Source organism: Aedes aegypti, chromosome 3 (genome assembly GCF_002204515.2).
Source record: "Aedes aegypti strain LVP_AGWG chromosome 3, AaegL5.0 Primary Assembly, whole genome shotgun sequence".
Classification (NCBI taxonomy): Eukaryota; Metazoa; Arthropoda; class Insecta; order Diptera; family Culicidae; genus Aedes; species Aedes aegypti.
The window spans coordinates 246,580,855-246,601,040 of record NC_035109.1 but is presented as its reverse complement, the minus strand read 5'-3'; the positions used below and the strand labels follow the sequence as shown (position 1 = coordinate 246,601,040).

At 40.9% G+C, this 20,186-nt stretch overlaps 1 protein-coding gene across 11 annotated transcripts in view; it reads right to left on the bottom strand.

The window, feature by feature from the left end:
* Positions 1–9,790: 9,790 nt before the first annotated feature.
* The window catches only part of LOC5565233 (focal adhesion kinase 1), a 322,375-nt gene continuing 311,979 nt past the window's right edge, over positions 9,791–20,186 (bottom strand). For 9 of the 11 annotated variants that reach the window (XM_021849317.1, XM_021849314.1, XM_021849307.1 and 6 more), the window contains 7 exons: positions 19,252–19,456; positions 19,054–19,187; positions 18,819–18,955; positions 15,229–15,539; positions 14,843–15,166; positions 14,667–14,777; positions 9,791–10,891 (listed from right to left, as the gene is read on the bottom strand). In XM_021849317.1, the coding sequence (XP_021705009.1) occupies positions 10,681–10,891; positions 14,667–14,777; positions 14,843–15,166; positions 15,229–15,539; positions 18,819–18,955; positions 19,054–19,187; positions 19,252–19,456 (1,433 nt within the window). In that variant the 3' untranslated portion in view covers positions 9,791–10,680. The remainder of the gene's footprint in view (positions 10,892–14,666; positions 14,778–14,842; positions 15,167–15,228; positions 15,540–18,818; positions 18,956–19,053; positions 19,188–19,251; positions 19,457–20,186) is intronic. The other 2 variants (XM_021849315.1, XM_021849313.1) reach the window with 1 other exon arrangement.

Sequence of the window (20,186 nt, the reverse complement as noted above, 5' to 3'; positions counted from 1 at the left end):
CCACAAGAGAATCGTTAAAATTAGATGATTGATAACACATCGTCCTAGATTTTCCGAAGTCAGTCAAACAAGTGTCGGTTGTGGCAATCGGCTGTGGTGAAATATCCATTTGAATTGGTGCAGTATCTATAAGTGCTCCGGCAGGACATATACCGGTGTTTAATTTACCCATAGAAACAGTAATACCCCTATCAGCAACTGATTGCTAGGCTGAATAATCCACCATGAGCCTAACATTCTTCAGACGCTTCTGATAGACTGGACACGCTGAACTCCAGGCTGAGTGATTGACATCCAGTTGTTCATCATACGGAGACTTACTCAGCTTATTTCGCAGTTCGCAATTAATACATTTTTCAAAGGCAGCATCACAATCGGTAGCTTCATGATCACCAGTGCATATTGGACAGCATAACGGGTTGTTACATGAGGAAGCTTTGTGTCCATATTTGGAGCACTTAAAGCAGCGGAGAACATTTACATCTTCAGCAACCCGGCAACGATCCCAACGAACATGGACACGTTCACGTTGTATGAGTGTTTCGAAGGTTTGACAATCGGTCTCAATAATAGCAATGAATGGAAATTGTTTCCACTTCTCTATTTTTCGCATTCGGATCAATGTTATTTCCGCCGAGGTAGGTAGTTCGTTTTGTTTCTTCAAAACCGATACAAATTCAGAAGCATCAAGATCCTCGGACAAACCAATGATTTTTATTCTGGGCTTAAGAGGCTTTTGTACAGAAATTTCATAGCAATCGGAAAGAACGTCAACCGCAGCATCAACTAGCTTTTGAGCATGCTCGCTTGTTTCACATCGTACAACAACATCACCGTTCTCTCTGGTTCGTATGCCTTTTACAGAGAAATTAACTGGATCAATTTTGTCTCGGACCTGTTTCAGAGTAACATCAGCCTGTTGAACTGACTTTGGTTTGATGATGACAGTCTGCTCAATTTTTTTCACAGCAGTAGATTGTACGTTACTTGATCGTTTTCTCCTATTCTGACTGTTATCGGAATTTTTGTTCTCTGCAGAAGTTTTCGTACTTGTAGTGACACCACGACGTTTGCCCGATCGTAGTATCCATCCTTCGTCCAAGCTCTCACGACCATCAGAACCATTAGGTACCGGACTCACTGTGACGGCAGATGCGCAGACTGCAGTAGTTGTTGCATCACGTGTGACAGTTGCATAAGAGAGCCGATTGTCGTTTACTTTCCGAGTAGAAATCATGCTTTCGATCTTGCTAACAAGCGCCGGCATTAGAACAGACTCAATCCTGGTCAGAAGCCTGTTTTCCAGCTGGCTGAAGCTAGTTTCATGTTTAGTGACAGTCGCACCAATTTCATTTATTCTTTCCAATAACTCGGTACATTTAGCTTGCAGATCGTTTAAACATACCTGTTTCTTACGGCACGCAAAGCACATATATTTGAGAGCGACATTGTTTCGCAAAGCATTGGAATCAGATTGACGAAGCTCAGAGCACCGAATATGCAGAATTTGTTCGCACCCGCCAAAACAATAGACTCTATCGCTTTCGGTGGTGATTATCTGAGTACATGCGCTAAACGTAACCGACGTCATGGGAGCGACGCAGGGCACGCATGCCCCTCTTCAATGGAACAGAAGAACGCTTTGTGATTCTGTCGATTCTGTTGTTGTTGCTGCACCGATGTAATTTTTGATAGTTATTTATCTTTAAATTTTGTTAACACACTTGCACTGCACAATAATCATCCACTATGCGTGGCAAGAGCATAAAAAGTTCAGCAATCTGATGCAGTTTAGATCACATGTATTGCAGTTTTTGCAAGGATAAACAGAAATTAAACGTAAGCACAATACACAATACACACTTGCTTTGCACACATTTGCTATAATATTATAGGAAATATCTTTTGGCTGTGATGACACACATGATTCTGCGATTTGAAGGTTTTCAATAGAAGATTTCTATGTTTGATTCGGCTTCGATGAAGCTAGTGCACGATACTGAATACGGCCTTACAATTAAGGTCAAAATACGCGTATCTGTCGAAAGATACAAACTCTAGTGGAATTAAATGGTATAGTACTAAATTCAGATTTCATTTACTAGGTTTTTCACTAAACTCCCGAAAATTTATTATTCCATTTTAATTCAGATAGATAGTCAAATAATGTAAAATATAAGCAATAGGTACCAGCAAACGCATCAACATGATGACTTACTGACAACGAATGAGGTGGGACATTTCACATAACGACGTTTGGCAAACTCCACCTTTAACTATAAGATTAGCATATACCTTCTTCAAAATCCTATCTGTTCTTATATGAATCTCCTATATGTGAAACGTTCATTATGAAAAAACGCTTTTATGCAAATCCCCAAAGAATTAGTTTTAAGGGCTCTATTTTATAAGTCGAAACGATCAAAAACGGCTCGACTGGAGTCACTGTCGACCAAAATTTTTGCTCGACTATGCTCTGTCACTCGAGTTTATCGACAGTTGTCACTCTATGTGAAATATGCATACTTACTTTAATCGACAAATGAATCCGCTCGATTTACAAAATAGACCCCTAAGTTTCCTTCAGAAAGTTATAAAACGGCTCCTGCAACAGTCACCTCACTAGTTTTTAAAGAACTTGACCAGGCGTTTCACTAAGAACATCTCCAAGCTTTCAGAGATTTCTAAGCATTCTTTCCTGAATTAAAAAAAAATAATCAAGGGATTTTTCCAGTAATTTGCCTTAAATAATTTTATGTTACTGTCCTAGAGTGATTTATTCTCCATTTTTTTTTTGTTGCCCCCTATGTGTTGGATTGAGGATCATGCCCCAATAAACTATTTTTCAGCTGAAGTACGCTTAAAACTCATTTGTTCAACTCTTATTCAGAAAAAATGTTTGTCGGGCTTTCCTTAGCCGAGTGGTTAGAGTCCGCGGCTACAAAGCAAAGCCATGCTGAAGGTGTCTGGGTTCGATTCCCGGTCGGTCCAGGATCTTTTCGTAATGGAAATTTCCTTGACTTCCCTGGGCATAGAGTATCATCGTACCTGCCACACGATATTCGAATGCGAAAATGGCAACTTTGGCAAACAAAGCTCTTAGTTAATAACTGTGGAAGTGCTCATAAGAACACTAAGCTGAGCAGTAGGCTCCGTCCCAGTGGGGACGTAATGCCAAGAAGAAGAGAAGAAGTTTGTCGGGTAGCCATCGGCAGAAGAATACAGGCAAGAAATTGGTACCAACCCCAAGCTATTAAAAGTTTCGTTCAGATGAAAGAGCATGTTTTGGCTTAAGCAGCTCACTTCATAAGTGTTTAACCGAATTTCAGTTCATATGAAGTTTATTTATGTTGCTTAAACTGAATGATATTCACCATCAAGTAGGGAACAGCTTGATTCGAACTTGGTCAGAATTTACTAGTTGTTGATAAGTTCATGAGTTACTTTTTCAAGAATCATGTTCTCTTAGTATCCGTTATGTTTTCTTATTCAGCGATATAATTTGAACTCCGAATCTATTACAAGTGAATTTTTGAGTTCCTTGCTTAAGTAAAATCCAAATTTTTGGTCACTTGGGAATGTCATGACACGATAATCGAGCTATCACGATGTACCTACCGGATGAGCTGCAGAGAATAGAATTCTTACCCTGTCCTTCCGTTCAAAAATTGTGACCACTAACCTCGAATCGCCACGAATATGTACCTTGCCCCCATGTTGTACTAATTTTGGTACTGAAAAAGTCAGTTAATTGTAAATGATACAAAAAGCGAATTTCGGCTCCGTAAAGCGTTAAACGCGATTGAGCCTTAATCTTTCGCTCGTCGCGCGAATTGTTGTACCGCGAGTAGTCGTGCGTTGTACTTTTTACAACACCCTTGCTTTTTCATGTTCAACATCAAATACCTCGCGATTTAGATAAAATATAGAAAAACCACGAAAAACCATCTTCGACAAAGTTGATTAGGAGATCAATGGCCTATGCGGTAAATATTCAGTTTCGGAATTCCACCACCAAGCAGTTCCTATGTACATCATATTTTTGTTTTGCAAATATCTCAGGAGCCTGACCACTTAGAAAGATGGCGTCTTCGGCAAAGTTGTTCAGTAGCTCAAGGGCTACTGTTGTTAGATAGAGTGGATCTAGATAAGAATGACGTCAATGTCAAAATTGGAACAGCGGCGAACTGTCATTTCCATACCAAACCGCGTTCCAATCCAGCAGGAGACCTGTCAAAACTGGAACATGATGTCACTCTTGTTTACAGGCACTCTATTGTTAGAGGCAGTTGATTCAAAATTTTGTCACCAGGCAGCTCTACTGAGCATAAAACCAGGTCCGTCCCACTCGTACTCAGATTGGGTATCACTGTAATAAGTTGTTTATTGTTCGTTTTGTTGAGGAATAGATTCTCGTGCACATTTTCAACGTGGAAAAATAAATACTCACACGTCGGATTATATGGCGCTTTCATAGAAGCACGCACCTTGCATTCAATGTACAATCCAACATAATGCGTTACGTGTGCGTTACTTGTTGGTTTTGTTAGCTACGACGCCATCCAATATATGGCAAACATGGTGGGAGAATATTTTGGTGTGACAAAATTATTTAGGTGTGAGTCTATTAGAGGGCAAAATCCTCAATAAGTTTCAGAAAATCTGGCAACACTTCGAGAGGGATTCGCGATAAGGGCCTATCTGACAAATCAATAACAATGAGAAAATAACCAATGAAATTCTCATGTGCAATTTTTAATCCCAATTGGAGAAAATATAGTCAAACTTTAACCTTTCCACTTTAATACACATTTCATAAACCTAGTTTTAAAATCCTCATCAATACCACACACATCTCCTACAATTTCCCTAGCTATTTCGTACTAAAAAAATATTATAAGGTTTCGCCTTAAACGCACTCAAGGATGCCAGTATCGCCCAATGTTATGAGCCTGTAATCGATATTAATTTCAGTGTCGCCTATTACTTTTGCGCCGTGTTTACATTCTGGTTTCAATTAAGCCCGCCATGTACGCCTTGTTTATTTTTGTTTGCAGTGTCGCCGTTTACTCTCGCCGTGTTTTGATTTACATTTCAGATGCGCCCATCACTTTGATAAACAAAAACACAGGCGTAATCAATAAAGTGTGTGGTTTGGCATGAGGTGAAGTTTCGTCTTCTACAAATTTGCGTTTTTTGAATAGTTAAATTATCAATAGGGGAAAAGTTCAAGTGCAGTGAATAGACAATCGAGCTACAATTTCAACGCTATATTTTCTTCAATTGTGTACATTTTGACAGTTTCGCCTGATTCGCGAATCTTTCTAGACTTGTATTGAGGCTTTTCGTGTTGTTTCTAGAATGTTCTGTTGTATTTGCATAGTCAGTTCTAATCTAGCCATCAGGTTGATCGGGTAGAATAAAATTGTTCTCGTTAAATCACGTTGTTTTCCTAATAAGTCCGATACTTATTACAACCACTTCTAGTACTGCATTTGGTCCCTTGGTACTGCAAAAGGTACCCAAGTTTAACAGATCTCAGTAGGGTAAATGTACCAATAGTGGAGGTACTGAGCACGATTGAACTTCATTTAACCGCCTAAATTCAAGAAGCGCAATTAATGTACATGTTAATGTTGTAACGGGAAGTAACAAGCATTAACTTAATGAGAAAAATGATTTCATCGCAGTAATCCACGGCATGTCAGTGAAAAATAATACCTCCACTATTGGTACACTGTTCCTTTAGTTGCGATATATTTTTAATTTGTGTTCCTATAGTTGCGGTATCCGTGGTTTTCTTATGGGATCATCCACTATAGGAACACCTTACCGCAACTATTGGTACAAGTCAGAAAAGTTTTAGCAATTATAGTGGTATTTCATCAGTTTTAAAGCAATTTGAATGCGTCAATTGGCAGTGTCGGTTCTGTGGATAATGTAATAAAATCAGTGAAAATGGCACTACCGCAACTATAGGAACACCCACAACTAATGGATCACTTACCCTAATCTTTTCACGGCATTCTAGATTTTGCTTTATTACCTTATGTGCCATAAAATATTAGGCAATTGCAAGGGACATGGAGGTCTCTATTTGTCTCTGATAAAACTTTTGGTCCTTAGATATCCCATGAGCCTGACAACTTTGAAAGATGGCGTCTTTGGGAAAGCTGTTTAAAAAAATAAGGGCTATCATTATTCAAGCCGAAAAATCCATCAGGTAGTATTAGTGTGCATGAAACCACAGACAAACAGACGTAACACTGAAGAAATGTCCATGCACCACATATTTTACGATCATTTTAAATTTGCTGTGTTTTAAACATCACACTCAGAGGCGCGCGCATCTTTTTTTTTTCGTGTTTGACGTTTCACACTACCGCCATTTGCAGGTCTTGTTGCACAGAACAGTGTTTCGTGCTAACCAGATGAAGATGATTTATACTGAACGATGTATTTCAATGACTTTTGTTCTAAGTGATGAAACTTTTGTTTTACAGTTATTTCTGAATTCTTAATTAAAAGTATATGGCGTCTTCGCAAAATCTGGTTAATAAGCCATCATTGATCGAACTAGTTTATTCTAAATTTTGCCACCAGGTGACACCAATGAGCATGAAACATTTCTCGCATAACCTGTGATCTCGCCCTAAAAGCCATTGGTAACCGACTGTGAAGCTTGTTGTTACCGAGCAAACGAATGAATTTACATGTTATTCAACAATGCTACGATGAAGAGAAGATCCTGCTCTACCTCCCAGTGGTGATAGTTTCCAACCATAGCCATTCATTTGCTTAGAAACAAGGAGCTACACACTTGGTTACCAATGGCTTTTAGGGCGAGATCACAAGTTATGCGAGATTTGTTATATCTCAGCAGCCTGATCACATAGAAAGATAAAGATGGCGTCTTCGACAGAGCTGTTCAGTAGCTCCAAGGCTATCTTATGAACAACTTCGCTGAAGATGCCATCTTTCTAAGTGGTCAGGGTTCTGAAATATCAGCAAAACAAAGATAGTATCACAGGCAAACAGACGTCACACTCTCATCATTGTGCATCGACCACCTTTTTAACGGTCGATTCAAAAATATGGTAGGTGGCCAATCCGCCACCTGCAGCGCTCGCAACGTTTTTGTTCGCGTTTGACGTTTACACACTACCGCCATCTGTTGGCCTGTCGGCCAAGCAAACCGATTTTAGCATTGGGCGTACATGTCCTCGTGACTATGATTTTGATCGAGATTTGTTCTAAGTGTTACGTCTGTTTGTCTGTGATAGTATTGCGCCACATTGAGGTAAAATCTAAAATCTTTTGCCTAGAATAATGATAGCCCTTGAACTACTGAACAAGTTTTCCGAACACGCCTTCTTTCTAAATGGTCAGACTCCTTAGATATTTGCAAAACAAAAGTTTCATGCTCACTAGCGCCGCCTGGTGGCAAAATCTCAAATCTCTTGACTAGCACCGCCTTCAAACTACGTGGCAAAATTTTGAATCAACTTGCTCGATCAAAGATAGCCCTTGAACCACTGAACAACTTTTTCGAAAACATCATCTTTCTAAATGGACAAATTTCTGAGATGACTGCAAAACAAAAGTGAAAGTTTCATAGAAACTAGTGACATGTAGCAGTAGAGTAGTTCAAAAAATCGTTTTTGCTCCACACCGCTCATTCGATCCTAAATCAAATTCTGAGTGTCCTCCCAAAATTTGAACTCATTCGGATGAAAACTGAGACTGCACAAGCCCTTCAAAGTTTATATGGGAATTACCATGGGAAAAGCAATCAATTCTTACAATCGGTCATAGTGTTTGCCCATGTGCTCTTGGGGACTGGAACTACGTTTATACTGTGAGATACATTCATCAGCTACAACTTTGCTGAAGACCGTTTTCAAATCGGACATCTCAGTAATTAGTTATTGATTTATATCCAATCGCAAATTCTTCAACAGTGCTCATTTATCTTCTAAACAGGCAACATTGTTCCATCTGGCGCGAAAGATAGCACACACAAATCGTGGCTACTATATTTTACTGCATAAGTCCAGTGATGCCTGCAGAGCAGCCCAATTATTATATCCAAAGTTTTACAGCTCATACAAAAATCAATAACTAATTACTGAGGCGTCCGATTTGTAAGCGGTCTTCAGCAAAGTTGTAGCTGATGAATGTATCTCACAGTATCAACGTAGTCCTCAAGAGCACATGGGCAAACACTATGACCGATTGAATGTATTCTTTGCTTTTCTCATAGTAATTCCCATATAAACATTGACGGCCTTGTGCAGTTTCAGTTTTCATCCGAATGAGCTCAAATTTTAAGAGCACACTCAGAATTTGATCTAGAATCGAATGAGCGGTGTGGAGCAAAAACGATTTTTTGAACCACTCTAATGTAGCAGCCATATTCCAAAATGAATGAGGTACAATTGGATAGCGCTCCACCTTCAGAACAACTTTACTGTGGACCCCATATTTAGAAAATGTTTGGATATTGTGATATACATCGTTTTCAAATTGTAGTCTACTCGAAACGTGCGTTCATAATTAAGCGACTTCTATGTACATTTGTTGATTTTACCGCATCATAAGAGGTCATACTTTAAACAAAAACTGGTGAGTATTGTTCTTAAGAAAATTCTTGAGGAATACATTTTGGTTTGGTGTCGATAGATATCTTCGTTGTAAAATGATACCATATGCATCACAGCTGTTGTATAAAGTACAACATCGCGACAGCCCGAAGGTTAACTAAAAGTAAAAAAATAAGTTTCTCTAAAATCACCAGAGCCATGACCGGTATCGACCCTAACGTAATTTACGATCATTCTAGAGTCATGCTCAAGAGGAACCTTTTCAGATTTTCTTTTTCGGACGTTGAAATAAAACTATTTCTGTTTGATAATTCCTCCTTTTATTTTTGGTAAGTTACCCTTTTAGCAATTAATAGTTTTTTTTTTGCAAAAAGCATCTTTGATATTAATGGTGTTTGCTAACATGCTGGCCTTTAGTGGATTATAGCCTTCCAATACAGTGTTAGGTCTACAGCGTTGCAATGGGGCATTTGAAAGTTTAGATTTTGAGTAGTTTCTACGTTAGCAAATGTGTTACATTTTTTAAACATATTTGTTTAAATACATGCATAAAGATGATATTTTTCGATTAGTATTTTCGAGCAGTTCCAAGATGTTAAAACAAATTAGTATTGATTGTTTTTTTTTAGTGAATAGTGTATTGAAGAGGTTAAGTAATATTCCTGATTTTGTTTGTATGTACAATTACAGATACAGTTTGTTAGTGTACTTCTGACATTAGCTAGCACATTTTTAGAGATATTTAAAAAACAAAGTTATACAAAAAACGAAGGGTGATATACTTACGTTGAAGTAAATTCAGTCATCAAAAATCATCATGTAGTCTTAATGTGTTTGGAAGCTAAGGTACAAAAAACGGTATATTGGAAATTGCTTTTTTACTGGTGGATCAAAGATTGTTTCAAAAGGTTTGCTGTATATTACCTGGTTTGGTTTTGTTTGCCATTTATTTTGTTTGATTAATTGTCTTTGGTAAAATTTACAAATATAAAAAATAGGAATTAGATGCATGGTCTGCATTGCAAAACTACCTTCCTCATTGGTCACATTGGATCATTCAATATTTTATAGTAGCTGAAGCATCCTGCAGAACGCCAGCGTTAGCAAAAGACTAAAAACTACACGAAAAAAGCTGTTCGCTATTGGAGGGGCATTTCTTGATTAATAAGCGCGGACAAATGTTTGAATTTTTATTATTTTGTTCGTAATTGTATTTTTGATTTTCTACAATAATGCCGGAGAATAATACAGTTTCCGTTTGTTTGTTTGCGTACCGTCTAGCTTTTCATCGTTTTTCATACATACGACTGAGTGTTATGCTCAGAGAATAGTAAACTTGTAAAATTACTTTTCCTTTGTCTAAAATAGTACAATACCGTATGTCTTTCACTAGATAGTCTAGAACAATAGTAGAACTTTATCTGTTTCAAAATCCACAGCGTATCCACTCTAGCCCAACTTGTTAGCCATAATCTTCTGGTTATTCGAGGCAAGCAGATTTTCCTGCACGATAGTACACGATACGGGTTCGGGTAGCTTTATCGCTCCAGAGCTACTACTTGATGACATTAGGGACACACTGTTGCTAGAACTGGAACTGACCACGATGTTGCCCGAAGGTATGCAGCCACCGCTGGTCGTGGTTGTGGTATTCGAGTAGAGCTCGGTTGGCTCTTCGACAATCTTTAGAGGTTCGTTGAGAAGCTCATCTCCAATTAGCTGACTGCCTGACTGCGGGAAGGGATTCGTCGACTTCAGCTTGTGGGATACTAATGCTGCTGCTGGTGGTTTTGCTGCGATCATAGGTTTTTTGGGTTTATTATCGTTGACAACGCAGTCATTGTCGTAGATTCCGCTCTGTTGATTGGAGTACAGTTGAGCCTGACTGGTTTCGTAGGAATGCGTTAGTGAACTTGGAGGTGAACTGTGTGAATGGAAGATTTGTTTTGGCTGGAGGTTCTGATAGCAATCGCTAACAGTAGCAGACTGTTGAAGATCGAACGAAAATTGCTGTTGTTGCTGGAAGGAGGATGTCGGCGTTGCACCACTGGACGGAACTGTACTGTTGCTAATGCTACTACTGCTGTTGATCGACGAGGTCAAAAACCACCGAGGAGGACGCGGACGATGTTAATGAAGATGCCGGAGGTTGCTTCTGGATTGGACTGGTCGGCAGACTAGGCTGCTTTGGGAATACTAGGTTGGGGAAGCGAACTCGAATCGAGTCGACAACGTCTAGAAGGTTTTTGGCATCCATAGCGAGTACATGTGCTGCTGATAACATACTCCTGTAGAGAAAATACAAAAAATAAGTAAGAATTAGATAAAATACTTTATTCAAAAAGTAGGTATTATGAAACAGCTATCAAACGACTTTGATTAAATCCGATGTCAAGCCAAATTAAAAAAAAATCCACTCAGCATCCGCACACATTCTCTCTATTATATTGTCGGGAAACGTGTCTCCTCCGCATGTAGCGAGCATGTGATCTCTCACAACAATGAAACGGGGGTAATCGAACACGACATGCTCCGCTGTATTCTCCCCACCAGCACAATTGGAGCACGCAAGAGATTCTCAGTGCCCGAATCAATGCAAGTACTGCCTATAGCAACCATGTCCTGACAGAAACTGCGTCAGGTGGAAAACCACTTCCCTATGGTTTCTTTTATACCAATCTGACACATTCGGTATTAGTCGATCTACCCTTAGTGGAGTTATCCCATTACTGCTGCCAATCTCTGATCGTTGCCTCTTTACCCGCTTTGCGAACTCCTCTGGTACCTCTTTGGTTGAAGCATTGAACATCTTCCTTGATGATAAGCCCGATGGGCGTCATCCCGAATATGAAGCACATGGCCTCTTTAGATGCCGTTCGGTATGCGCTTGCTACTCTTCAGCACATGATCCTGTAGTGCTTTCCAACCGCCTTAGGTTTTTGCTCGTTCTAAGTGCTTTCGACCGATCAATCTGGTCAAAAGCACTTAGAACGAGCAGAAACCTAAGGCGGTTGGAAAGCACGTACAGGATCCATACCTTAGTATGGATAGCGCTACGCTTGCCAGGAGCTTGCGTTTGCTGGAAATTACAGCAGAGCTGTTAGACATAATCCTCGATAGCGTCGCTATAGCTGCTGTAGATGCCCTTCGACAGGCATATTCAACGTGGCTAGCGAAGCTAAGTTTGTCATCGATCATTAGCCCAAGATGCCTAAGGGATCGATTGGACTCTATGGTGCAATCACCTACCGAGATAAACGTCCGTTGCTCGGACTTGCGGTTGTTGACCACCACCACCTCAGTCTTGTGACGGGCCAGTCCTAGTTTCCTAGACTTTATCCATTCATCAACTATGAAAATAGAGTGCGCTGCTGTCAATTCTACTTCCTCCATCGATTCACCATAGACCACTAAGGTGATATCGTCGGCGAAACCAACAATATTAACACCCGTCGGAAGGGGCAGCCTCAGTACGTCATCGTACATCGCATTCCATAACAGCGGGCCCAGGATTGAACCTAGAGGTACTTCCGTGGTAATTCGAACGCTTCTCTGTCCTTCCTCTGTGTCATACAGTAGAATCCTACCATAAAAATAGCTTTCTAGAAGCCTACACAACTGCACCGGTACCTTGAGGCGGTGAAATGCGTGGGCTGTCGCTTCCCAGCTTGCGCTATTGAACGCATTCTTTACATCCAGAGTAACAGCTGCGCAGTAACGGATGCCGCTCCTTTTATGCTCGATTGACCTCAGCTGTCTGAACAATCGACTGGATAGTGTCCAGAGTAGATTTACCTTTTGTGTGGTACTGAATGAACATTGTCAAAGATCTTGTCTTCCAACCCTGTTATGATGGCTGACAATCAAAAGCCTGTTGAAAGATATCCGAGAATGTAGCAGCGGATTGAACATCAAACGATCTAGTAGGCATGGCACAACTTTGACGCCTCACTCCTATAGTAACGTCAGAAAAGAATGAAAGGTTTTTCGTGGGGCTCCCGCTTGCCAACATCGATTCTGAGCTTCACACCTTTCATGAATCATCTTCGGTGCCGCGGTTTCTGCACATCTTACTTCTGTCGCGACCCTTGCAATTCCACGACTTATGGCCCTTCCCGAAACATTTGAAGCAAACTTCAGGAGGCTGTTGTATGCTCAGCCGGCAAACCGACTAGCCTACCGTGAGTATGCCCAAGTTTTGGCTTTGTTGGCCTCTGGGACCGGCAGCCTGATTGCCGCCACCTGGGTGCCCTGCGGGTCCTATCTGAGGGCTATGTCGATGTCACACTGCTGTTTGATGGCAGCCGAGACCTCCGCTGCATCGGTGACCTCATCCAGATTTTTACACTGGAGAGTCGCTTCAGCAGTAAGGGATCTTACATCAACCTTGTCGCCAAGTACTTCTTGTGCCAGTTGCTTATAGACTGCACCCTTTTGCTTGGCGTCCTTCTTCAAGACTAGGATCATTGCACCAATCCTAGTCCGTCTCATGCTCCGCACATTTGTGCCCAATGGCGATAACTTCTCCGTGCTTCGCAACGCCTTAAGAACCTCGGCGTATTTTGCTTCCTCCGTTTTGATAACGAGGGCCTCGCCTAAATTCCTACGTCTCGCTGTTTTCTGTTTAGCATTCTCCTTGGGTTCCGGTTTCGGTTTTCTCCTTTCTTTCTTTTTTTCCGACTCGTATCCACGGGTTGTTGTTACCTTGCGCCTGTGGATGCATTGCCTGATTCGGGCTATCCCGAGGCTCTTTTTTCTCGGCTCTCTTGGCCTTAGGCTTAGTTTTGGCTTCTCCACCGTTTCTCTCTTTCGCATCGTGTATCGAATAGTATCATCAGATATACCTATTCGCGTTGCCTGTGAAGGAAAACATATCAGTCTGACACGACTTATAAGCGGTTTGTTCACCACCGCTTAGGCCTTAAACCTGGTTTAATCATATGGGTAAACGTTGGTTCACTGCCTTAACGAAGGTGCAGAAATCGGCCCTTAGTGTCCCTTTCGCCTTCTACCTGGTCAAGTTGTGCCTTGTCTTTCTCGTTGTCCTGCTTAGCAGCGAGGACTGATTGTCACAATTTCAGCAAACTTGTTTTCAAGTTTTTGCTGATATTGCTTTTGCTCTTAACAAACTCGATGATGACATGGAGTTGCTCAGCAGCTACCTGCTATTCCGATCCATGGCCTCGATAAGTCCCGGCTATCGGTCACCTCACATGTTGCACTGAAGCGGTTAGTACCTGCCGTCGTCACAGTGTCTAGGCTTTTGTCCACACTGTTCTCACTTAACCCTCTAATACCCAAATTTTTATTTTCGATCTAAATATCATTTTTCGTTATCTAAAATCGTTCTAAACACGTTTTGGGCAATGATTTATTTTTATTCACGAATTTGTGAATTTTGGTTTTTGATTTTTATTATTTTTATTTTTGAACATCCCTATCCTGTTTCATTTTTTCTTGAAGCCTCTTCTGGTTACTGATTTTTGGCAATAATAAAAATTTAAGTTTTCAGGGTGCTTTTAAAAATATGAAATTTTTAATTTTTTTCTGTGATATTTTTTATTTTCCGTGTAATTAACGGAAAAATAGGTTTAAAATTATGTTAATACCACCAAGCTCTTCTTCTGTAATAGATTGATCGTAGAAAAATAAAAAAGGTTCGCATTTTTATATTACACGTTAAATGAACCCCAGGCATTTGAAGGTTATATAGGAATACAATTTTTCAAAGAATTTTCAAATATAGAAAAAAGTTTTAAAAGTCATAATTTTTTTTCTTATATGCATGTTATGAGTCAAGGTTAAAGCCACAAATAAAATAATTTTGATTTCTGAGCTACGAAAAAATACACAAAATTCCAAAGTGTACCCCGTCTAAAGGCGGGGTTGGGTATTAGAGGGTTAAGTCGATGTTGCCTTTCTTGGTGGTCAATGCAGAATATGTGCTGGTTTTAGAGAGTCGTCGGTGGTGCATTGCACAACCAAGTTCAGCGGAGACATATTTATTCGGCAAAGCAAATGAGGTATCAGATAATTCAATTTCTTGAAAACAAATTCACTTACTTTCTATATTCAGCATCAAGCGTGGTTTCGCTATATTGTTGCGCTAACCGCATAGCCGCCACCAACTCGAACATATCTTTGGATAATACTTTGTGTGCCATCTCTACTTCCCTGTAAAAATAACAGAAACAAAATTAGATTATCTACCACCAAATCTTTCATAAACAAAATCATACTTGTGACACTGCGCTGGAAATGAAACCGAGATCTGATCGACGGCACCGAGAAGCTTGCGCAGCTCAATGCCGACATTCCTGACCAAATCCAGATAGTCGAAAGCCTGCGACTTGTCCACGCCTTGGCTCAAGGCCATAATCGACTTGACTACACTGGTCGTTGCAATGTACACGATATCGCCACTTCGGTCTAACGGCATGGTTCGCGTTGGTTCCACCTTTTTGATCACGAATTTTTCATCGCCAGACAGTGGCGTGGTACAGCGCTCCATCGACGAACTCTTCGATTTGATCATACCGGAGGTGGATCCTGGGGTATGTGGTCTGAAATGAAATATTCTTATTAGTCTAGCTGAGTTTCACTACAAAGTTGATCTGGATCTTACCTCGAATCTGAAGTATTGGGTGTCGTTGGATAATGATCGCCTAGACTTTGCGGACCCGACATAGTGTTCTGCGGAGAGAAGTGTGGACTTTGCTGCGAATGGTAACTGCCAGACAATGAGCCACTTCCGTTGTTCAATTCCTGTTGTTGCTGCGGTTGTTGATCGAAAGATGCGCCGCCAGCGGCGGATGTGATCAAACTGAGCCGTTTCTTGAGATTATTCTCCTCCTGCTGTAGCCACTTGGAATCGACTTCGCTCTCTTGCTGTTGCTTTCGTAACTTTGCTTCGAGAATTTGCTGCGTTTCTTGAACCTGTAGATGACGTTTGTAAAGCATATCGTTAGAAAATGATCGTCATATCATGTGGTCGTACTTTCGAATCATCAACTAAAACCAAACTAGGCAAGCAAAATGATACTGATAAACTCATAAGGTACAACATGCATTCTTTGTAGTATAACAACCTGAAAATAAAACGATCACCCTGCTTAGAGCAGCAATGGAACTGAAACCGTAACAAAATATACGAAAATATACAGATAACATCGTCTACTGTAAATGACAAAATAAATAGAGAAATCAAACGACGAAATGAAGTTCGATATTTAACTCAAATCAAACCGAGCACTGAAGAACAAGTTGGCAAACCTGTTGTGAAACGGCGCCTGCAGATGGAGCATTTGGATTCGCTTGTTGTAAAGGAAGCGAGACCTGCTGTGGCATCGTGGCCATCATTGGTATTTGCTGCGCGACAACACTTTGAGCGATCCCGATCTTCATGGCTGAAGCCGTTTGATGTGGCAATTGTACTTGTTGGGAGGAAGCGATGCCCATCATGGGAACACCAGACATTTGTCCTTGATTGACTGCGGAATATGGTGGGGGAGGAGGTTGTTGTTGCTGCTGTTGGTACATTTGCTGTTGCTGCCACAGAGCACGCTGCGGCGTATTCTGTTGATGAGCTTGCTGTTGCTGTTGTTGCTGCTGCTGGACACTGAATTTGGTGCTTTGTGCCGAGCTATACGGCGGGGGTAGAGAGAAATTTGCTGCTGGTTGACCCCCTGGAGACATCAAGGTACTAGGCGGAAGAATACCCTTTTCGACGCTTTTCTTCAGAGCGATCGAAGCACATGACTTAACATTTACGCCTCCAAAATCGTAAATTTCTTCTTGGAAAGGTTCTTGCTCTCGCGGTGCTGCAGATACAGGACTTCGGTAGTTCTGATAGGACATGTTTCTCTCCAAGCTACCTCCCCGGCTACCAGCGTTCATCATGATGTGCTGATTACGCTCCAGACTGCCACCTTTGTAAGACGGCTTATTGGTCATCATATCGTTAACGATGGCAGCCGATTGGTTTCTCTCTAAGCTACCACCCTTCAAATTACTCAAGAAAATCGCCTGATTCTGGTTCCTCTCCAGACTTCCCATACGGTTGATGTAGCCTTGATTGATTTGACCTCCACGTTCCAAACTGGCTGACCTAGCGCCGTGATTCACCGGATACGAATCCATTTGGTTCCCTCCACTGTACTGTCTGGTTAACGAGTTGGACCTCATAGCTTTCGCAGCACCGTACTCCAAGCTCATCTGGCGTGTTCTCTCCAAGGAGTTAATGCGGGCCGCGTAGGTCGACACTAGGTTCTGTCCAACATTACGTTCCAGACTTCGAGACTTGCTCGACTGTTGTTGCTCTTCTTGGGGTGATTTGATCATGGCTGGTTGCATAAATTGTGCGGGGTATTGTATATAGTTGGACATTTGCTGTTGTGGCTGTTGGTGCTGCATTGCAATTTGTTGCTGCTGTTGGAACATTTGCTGCTGATAAGGGACCTACATGTCGATTCGGGTTAGTATATGGGTTTAGTAGATTTTGATTAATGACATTTTCTACAATGGGAATGAGATCGAAAAAAACTTCCTCGGGAATGTCTCTTGAAATTGAAATATGGTTTCAAATCTTTTTATGAGAATTAACTTGAAAAGATTTGACAATCCTAACATTCAAGGCACGTTTCAAGAATCCTACATAAACTTTTCCATGATTGATTCGAACGGAAATAACCCGTAATATAGGTTGATTCAATTTCGATTCGATTTCGATTTCGATTCGATTTCGATTTTCGATTCGATTTCGATTCGATTTCGATTCGATTTCGATTCGATTTCGATTCGATTCGATTTCGATTCGATTTCGATTCGATTTCGATTCGATTTCGATTCGATTTCGATTCGATTTCGATTCGATTTCGATTCGATTTCGATTCGATTTCGATTCGATTTCGATTCGATTTCGATTCGATTTCGATTCGATTTCGATTCGATTTCGATTCGATTTCGATTCGATTTCGATTCGATTTCGATTCGATTTCGATTCGATTTCGATTCGATTTCGATTCGATTTCGATTCGATTTCGATTCGATTTCGATTCGATTTCGATTCGATTCGATTTCGATTCGATTTCAATTCGATTTCAATTCGATTTCGATTCGATTTCGATTCGATTTCGATTCGATTTCGATTCGATTTCGATTCGATTTCGATTCGATTTCGATTCGATTTCGATTCGATTTCGATTCGATTTCGATTCGATTTCGATTCGATTTCGATTCGATTTCGATTTGATTTCGATTCGATTTCGATTCGATTTCGATTCGATTTCGATTCGATTTCGATTCGATTTCGATTCGATTTCGATTCGATTTAGATTCGATTTCGATTCGATTTCAATTCGATTTCGATTCGATTTCGATTATATTATATATCGATTATATTATAAGACCCTTGTATATTATCCATGCTGATTCTTTTCACCGGTACATAAATCAATCGTGTCATGCAGTCCCATAATTTCAAGGCACATTCCAACATTTTCACCAATCTCTTCCCGCTTGAAACATGCCGTTAACAAAAACTCTACCAACCTGGAAGTATTGATCCTGCTGCTGATGTTGGGCGTGGTATTGTTGGTACATCACCAGGTTACCTGGCTGCTGCTGGGAATGCATTGCATAGAACTGTTGCTGCTGGTGGGGAGCATTGGAATGCATAAAATTATTGTTATTCATCTGCGTTGGGTTCATGCTGTTGGCTTGACTCTTCTGGAGCGCTTTGTAGGTTGGTTCAATGGAATGGGTTTGCTGGGTAAGAGCGTTGATGATTTCGCAGGGGATAGGGAAAGATGGATTTTGCAGTGGTTGGTTAGTGGGGATTGAGTTATTATTTGAGGATTGGAGATCTTGGGGACATTTATAGCGTTCCAGGGTTTCTGTTCCACTGGGTGTTGGTTCGGAGACGGCGTCGCCTTCGGCAGAGGGCACCAGGGTACTGGTTGAAGGTGAAGTTACGAGAGAATTTTGGTTTTCAACTTCCAGTGAAGATGGAGCACTGGAGTTATGCTCGGATTGCATAGCGTCGGTTTGGTTATTAGCTTCGTCAACGACAGGATCGAGTTTGAGCAGCTCGGTAGCGGGCAGAGGAACGGTTTTAAGAGGTATATTTCCCGTAGCAACAGGTTCTTTCGGAATTGTGACGTTATCAGTATTATTTTGTGCGCTAGGGTCTATATCTACAGCTAATGTGTTAAATACCGAAGCGGGCGTTGTGTAAGACGATGGATTAACTCCGCGTTGTTCGTTCTCACGCATCAGGGCTGCTAGTACGGCTGGATCTCGAGCAATGATGTAGGTCTGCGGGGCACCAAGCCCCTGCTGGGAACCGTCGCCTGCTGAAGATAATAACAAGATTGATTCATTTATATGAGTGAGCATCCATGCCAGGAATATAATTAAAGTTTAAATCATATAATTTAATTAAGACACTTACCGCCTACCATTGGACCACGTGCTGGCTTGGGAGGTGCTACATCATCACCTGCTCCCCACGACATAGCGGCAACGCGTCGATTCTCACGACGCATTGTTTCGCAATCGCTATGCCGTTCTTCTGTGAGTATTTCACTGTGAAAGAAAATGTTAAAAATTAGAGTTTTCCTAGTTCATTCAAACACTTCATAAAACTTACTATAGAACTTCCTTGATATTCTTGAAGTTCGGTCGCTTATGGGGCTCGTAGGACCAACACTGTGACATCAACGAGTACAACCGCGGGGGACAGTTCGGCGGCAACGGGAGGCGCTCTCCGTTCTCCAGCTTTCCAATCACATCACAGTTTTTGATTCCTTGGAAGGGCTTAACTCCAAGCATCAGAATCTCCCAGGTGCAAACGCCTAAAGTATAACAGTAAATTTAGTATTAATGTATACACTAAACCTATAGCACAGACAAACAGACGTAACAGCTAGGACAAATATCAATTTTAAAGTTAGTCGCGTGAACATCAACGCCCAATAACAGTTTATTCATCTGAAAAGAGGCTGTATAAAAATTTTAGTTGAACAAGCTGTTATTCAGCTACCAATGTTACTTGAGAGCTATCCCCCAATCTACAACGTATTTCATCAGCGCGGTTTCTATGTAGGATGGTTTTGCAGGTTTGAAAGGATGTCGGAAATTGATGTTTGACGTTATATTGGAATCCAAAATGATGGATCAGAGCGCAATATAGTGACTTGAGGTTTGCAAAAACCCATGGAAACTTATGCAATATGGGTATTTTCGGAACGAGTTTGACGAGTATGTTCCGGAAATCGATAAATTTCCTCTTTATTTTTCTAAAAAATCACCCAAAAACTCTTCCGAGATTTTCTCTTAAAACCACTCCACGAATTTCTTTAGAGATTTTCTTTAGGAATTCCTTCGATAATTTATCGAGGAACCACTCCGAGCTTTCTAAAGGGCACCATTGAAATAACTTCGTGAATTAACCGTCGCTTTTTTTCAGCAAACATTACGGGGATTTTCTGGGAACTATTCCAGAAAACTTTGCAGCGAATTACTTCACAAATTCTTCATGGAAACATTTGGAAACAATTTCAGGTATTACTACGGGAATGCTTC